Raw genomic sequence first — 6,224 nt, forward strand, 5'->3', positions numbered from 1 at the left:
CATAGACTCCAATGCATTCCTAACGTGCGGTTGGCTTTATTCAATAGACTTCTATGTAGAGGAGACCTTACCATGAGAATGAATGGAGTTATCAGAACGCTGGTTTGTAGTGTATTAATAAAGTTTGACTGACTTATCTGACTGTTTTGTTGACATTCTCTTTAGCACAGCTCCATCTAGTGGATGCATAACGCAACCCCAGTCAAACGTTTGACTGCTGTAGCTTCTATTCTATGCGCCTTATAATCCGGTGTGTCCTATATATGAAAACAGTTCTAAAATAGGCCATTCATTGAAGGTGCGCCTTATAGTGCGGAAAATACGGTGTGTATATATATATATATATATATATATATATATATATATATATATATATATATATATATATATATATGTGTGTGTGCGTTTTCATCATTCAGCTCAAAATGCTTTTAAAAAATATGTTTCTAATGTTCTTTGTGCAATGTAAAAATAACTGGAACAATTATTCTTACCCATAAACCTTTGGAGGATTGAAAACAAGACTTAAAGTTTCTGGATAAGGTTCATCTGTGTCTGGTTTAAAGATGCAGAAACTATAAAACACTCACAGACCTGCAGAGGAAGAAAAGTAGTTTTACCTCAGCCTCTGTCATGCAGTACAGATGCAGGTTCCTCCAGTGTGATACATAGGGCAGCAGGTAACTGTAGTTCAGCGGGTTGCAGTATAGATGGACGCACTCTGCCTTTATCAGCATGATCACGTCTGACAAGTCGAGACAAGCAATGATTCAAAGATAGTTTCAAATCCAGAACAAACAGAACAAAAGGACTGAAAAAAACTCACCGTCCAGCATTTCTTCAGGAAAGTCATCAGAGGCATGCTCCATGTTTGGTTGATTCTGTTCATAAAGACCATAGAAGAGGTACTTTGCCAGCTCTGTGCATCCCTCATTATATCTGCTGTCTATTCCTGTTTTATTAAAAAACATGTCACCATTTGTCAGCTTTGGAACATCAGTTTTAGTGCCATTGGAATGATGTATCAGAATGTAAAAAAGTGTACATCTTAACATACCAAGAGAGCACAAGATGCCATCAGGAGTGACACTGCCTCCTTCACAGAGCAGGGCTTGTAGTTGACGAAGGCGAGAGCAGCTGAAAAACAGAAACGTAATTGGCAACAAGTTTAATAAATATGGAAGTATGGCAAGCAAGGTTTATATTTTTCCATCTCTCCACAAAGGTCAATTTAAACATGACCAGTTAGGTTGAAATGGTTGTTTTTACCACTGTTACAACTTTTTAAAAATACATAATCAGAAACATGCAATACCTTCAGGCTTTATTCTATGAATTGAAATTATAATAATGCCTTGCAAAAGTATTCATACTCATTGAACTTTTCACATTTTGTCACATTACAACCACAAACTTCTATGTATTTTATTGTAATTTTATGTGATAGACTAATACAAAGCAGTGTATAGTTTTGAGGTGGAAAAAAAATTATATACGGCTTTTTTTTTTTTTGTATATATGCCATTTGCATCCAGCCCCTGTTACTCGGATACCCTTAAATAAACTGTAGTGCAACCAACTGCCTTCAGAAGTCACCTATTCAGCGAACAACCTGCGTGTAATTTGAACTCAGGGTAAATCAGGCTGTTCTGTGAAGGTCGCATAGGTTTGTTTGAACATTAGTGGACAAACAGCATCATGAAGACAGAGGAACACAGCACACAGGTCTAGGACAATGCTGTGGAGAGGTTTAACGCAGGGTTCGGTTAAAACAATAGCCCACATCTTGAACGTTTCAGAGAAACGTTTCTAACTGATCAACTGAAAATGGAGAACACATGGATCAACAAACCTACCAAAACATGGCCATCTATCTAAACTGACAACAATCACATAAGCTGCCAAGAGGTCCAAGGTAACTCTGGAGGAGCTGCAGAGATCAACAGCTCAAGTGGGAGAATCTTTTGACAGGACAACTATCACACCTGTACTCCATAAATCTTGCCTTTCTGGCAGGGTGACAAGAAGAAAGCTGCTGTTGAAAGAAAATCAAAACACATTCTGCTTGCCACATACCATGTAAGGGACATGTGTAAGAAGGTATTCTAGTCAGATAAGACCAAAATGTAAGTTTGAACTACATGCTAATACTACACTGCCATCCACAGATGTCCTCTATCTTGGTAAAAAACAGTCTGTTAGTCTGTCAACCTGTTAGAGGGTGCAAAACACTTAAAAGTGGAGCAAAGGTTCACCTTCCAGCAGGAAAACAGTCCTAGACAATCGTTATACATATTGGCATACAACATGATAAAATGGTTTAGATCAAAGCATAATCATGGGTTAGAATAGTCCTAGTCAAAGTCAAAAATAAATCTAGTGGAAAATTTGTGGCAATACTTTAAACTCGCTTTCTACAAATGCCCTTCATCCAATCCAACTGAGCTTGAGCTCTTTTAAAACGAATATTAGGAAAAAGTTTGGATGTGTGCACCTGGCAAGAACATATATCTGAAAAACATTTAGCTATAACTGCAACATAGGATTGGTTCTACAAAGCACTGATTTAGGGTAGACAAACACAAAAGCACACCACACTTTCTGGGTGTTATTTGCAAAAAAAATGTGATGTATCATGCATCATTCTAGAATTGCGCCGCTCAAGGTGGCAGCAGGTTGGAGTAGCTCTAATACTTTTGTTTCTAATTGATCCTTTTTTGGGAACTCTTCCTCTTGTGGTGGATACAGTTGATTTATTTGGACGACTGTCCTCTCCAGTGTCGGATGCTGTGCATCTTGGAGGATTTTTCCCAATACTTTTCTACTTTTGGACATTTGTTATGATGCATTGCCATGGCAACGGGGTTGTTTCTTACAACCGGGAGCAGCTGATTAAGATCTCAAAAGCTCAAATAATACTTCAACTACAACACCAAATCCCTGATGAGTGGAAAAGGAGACGCCGGGGATGCAGAACAGGAGCAAGAGAGAGAAGGAGGAAGTTCACACCATCTCTTCCGTTGATTAAAATGGGCAATGTGAGATTGTTGGGAAACAAGTTGAATGAACTCCAAGCCCTACAAAGTACCCAGCCAGAGTACCGGGCATGCAGTATTATGTGTTTTACTGAGACATGGCTGCAGGATCATATCCCAGACTCTGCTGGGCTTTTTAACCATACGAGCAGACAGATTTAAAGAGGAGCAGCAAATGTAAAGGAGGTGGACTGGCAGTGTTTGTGAACAACAGATGGTGCAATCCAGGACATGTTACTGTGAAGTGTCATCTCTGCAGTCCAGATATTGAACTTTTGGCAGTAAGTTTTCGTCCATATTATTTACCCAGAGAGTTCACCAGTGTTATTTTGGCGACAGTTTACGTTCCACCTTCCGCTGTTGCGACACTGCATGTCATGCCATCAGCTCATTTGTTGCCAAGCTACAGACACAAAACCCCAATGCGTTTGTGGCAATTTCTGGTGATTTTAACCACGTCTCACTCTCCACGTTGGATTTGTTTTATGCAAATGTAAAGGACTCATACATCTCTACAGCAATACCTCCTCTAGGTAAATCAGATCACAAGCTTGTTTTTCTCTGCTCGAAATATAAGCCCCTTGTTCAGAGGCAACCTGTAATAAAGAGGACTGTGAGAAAATGGTCACAGGAAGCCGAAGAAGCTCTGCAAGGTTGCTTTAAGGCTACAGACTGGGACGCACTGTGCCAGCCACATGGAGAGGACATCAATGCCATGACTGAGTGTGTAACCGACTATATAAACTTCTGTGTGGATAACATCATCCCCACCAGAACCGTGAGATGCTTCCCCAATAACAAACCTTGGATCACCAGTGACCTGAAGGACCTGCTTAACAAGAAAAAAAGAGCTTTCAGAGAGGGAGACAGAGAATTATTGAGGATTATACAGAAGCAACTTAAATTCAAGATAAGAGACAGCAAGGAGGTGTACAAGAAAAAGCTGGAGAGCAAGCTCCAGCAAAACAATATCAGAGATGTGTGGACAGGGATGAAGAAGATCACAGGCTTCAAGCAGAAGGATGATCAGACCGATGGAGGTCTGGACAGAGCCAATGAACTGAACACATTCTTCAATAGGTTCAGTTCAGAAACAAGCTTCGCATCCTCCTCTCCTGCTCACAGCCAAACAGACATTCCATCTTCCTTTGACCCACAGCTGTCCAGTAACACCTCACATTTTTTATCTTCCACCTCAGCCCTAGACCCTTCTGCTTCTACATGTTTGCCTTCAACCATATCAGAAGATGCTGATACTTCCTTTGCTTCCCCCTTCCACCTGTGTGTCTCAAGAAGTCAGGTGAAGAGACAACTGGAGAGACTGAATCGGAATAAGGCTGCAGGTCCAGATCATGTCAGCCCTAGAGTCCTGAAGGCCTGTGCAGAGCAGCTCTGTGGGATTCTGCAGCACCTCTTCAACCTTAGCCTGGCCCAGAAGAAGGTTCCGGTGTTGTGGAAGACCTCCTGTCTTGTTCCGGTACCAAAGAAAACTCACCCATCAGTCCTCAATGACTATAGACCTGTTGCCCTGACATCCCACATCATGAAGGTCCTAGAGAGACTCCTGTTGGCCCACCTGAGTAAGCAAACAGTAAACCATCAGGACCCCCTTCAGTTTGCTTATCGCTGTGGAGTTGGAGTTGAAGATGCCATCATACACCTGCTTAAACAAATCCACTGTCATCTGGACAAAGCCAGTAGCACTGTGAGGATCATGTTCTTTGATTTCTCCAGTTTATTTAATACAATCCAACCTGATTTGCTTTGTCAGAAACTCCAGAAGACTCAGGTGGAGGCCTCAACAATCTCCTGGATCAAAGACTACCTGACAAACAGACCACAGTTTGTGAGACTGAAGGGTTGTGAGTCTAACCAGGTAGTCAGCAGCACAGGAGCACCACAGGGGACTGTACTCTCACCATTTCTCTTCACTCTGTACACCTCAGACTTCCAGTACAAGACAGACTCCTGTCATCTGCAGAAATACTCGGATGATTCTGCAGTCGTGGGGTGGATCAGAGATGGACAAGAAGCTGAGTTGTGGAAAGTGTGATCTCTTCTACCATCATCTGCTGGGGAAGCAGCATCAGAGCCAGGGACTTAAAAAAGCTCAACAAGCTGATAAAAAAGGCTGGCTCTGTTCTGGAGACTCCTCTGGAACTTCTGGAGATCATTGTGGAAAGACGGATTCTTCATAAAATGAAGAACATTATGGAGAACACTGAGCATCCTCTTCATGAGACTGTTGTACAACAACAGAGTGTCTTCAGTCAGAGGCTTCTTCAGATCTGCTGTAAGACGGAGCGCTACAGGAGATCCTTCCTGCCCACAGCCATCAGCATCTACAACGGCTCTTTGAGGAAACCTTCATAATATGAGCTATAACAACATTTAATTTCCCTTTGGGATTAATAAAGTATTTTTGAATTTGAAATAAAATATTTATCTGCATGAGATAATAAGTAGAAATTATTATTATAGTGTTATGTGCCTTTACTTGCACATTGGGTACACAGCATGCAAAGTAAACGTTTTTATTCATCTAACCGTTATTAACATCAATGCTAATCAGGTCCCGAAGGCTTCTAACTGACAGCGGGTAGAGCTAATGTTAGCCCGGCTAGCTTGACAGCTGCAGTCAGGCTTTTTTTCCTGACCACAACTCGACATAAACTGTACCTGACAGCGGGGTTAACTCCAGACAATTTCCCGTTTACTCTCCGTATGCCGGCCATAGCTGTGCTTGTCACAGTGTCCAGAAACACAAAAGAACAGCTTTTAACGTCTTCAGGCCGAGTTAAAACATATTCCTCTCCATCACCCTGGAGAATGTCCACACAAGATGGCATAGCAACGGAGTGAATCATTCAACACATTGGGGAGGGGTGGGGGGTGCTTTTTGGAGGGCTTCTAGGAGTAAAAATCGAATTATTATCATTATAGTTAACATTTTGAAGATTACTTTACAAATAGGTCCAACATTAACAAGTGAAAAAATTATCTTGATCAACTTAAAAGTAAACTTCCCCCATTTTATGTCGTGGTATGTTCCTTTAAGGGGCCGTTTTGCCAGCTGCAGGCAACAGCGCTCAGTTGTAGATGATGGCGCAATCTCTCAGTAACATGCAACAATTGCTGATATACACTGCCTAAGAAACATAACTCCTCATATTATGCAAACATAGCAGA

The 6,224-nt window shown here is 41.5% G+C and overlaps 1 protein-coding gene across 3 annotated transcripts in view; it reads right to left on the reverse strand.

Moving 5' to 3' along the window:
• The window catches only part of dnaaf9 (dynein axonemal assembly factor 9), a 39,105-nt gene extending 33,220 nt beyond the window's left edge, over positions 1-5,885 (reverse strand). For all 3 annotated transcript variants that reach the window (XR_007035066.1, XM_047345132.1, XM_047345133.1), the window contains exons 1-4: positions 5,715-5,885; positions 1,058-1,137; positions 827-952; positions 621-745 (exon numbers count right to left, since the gene is read on the reverse strand). Coding sequence is in view for 2 of the 3 variants with exons in the window: in XM_047345132.1 (XP_047201088.1) it covers positions 621-745; positions 827-952; positions 1,058-1,137; positions 5,715-5,884 (501 nt within the window). In the remaining variant the exon portion in view is untranslated. The remainder of the gene's footprint in view (positions 1-620; positions 746-826; positions 953-1,057; positions 1,138-5,714) is intronic.
• Between the last annotated feature and the right edge of the window lie 339 nt (positions 5,886-6,224).

The sequence above is a fragment of the Girardinichthys multiradiatus genome, chromosome 19 (assembly GCF_021462225.1).
Source record: "Girardinichthys multiradiatus isolate DD_20200921_A chromosome 19, DD_fGirMul_XY1, whole genome shotgun sequence".
Taxonomy (NCBI): domain Eukaryota; kingdom Metazoa; phylum Chordata; class Actinopteri; order Cyprinodontiformes; family Goodeidae; genus Girardinichthys; species Girardinichthys multiradiatus.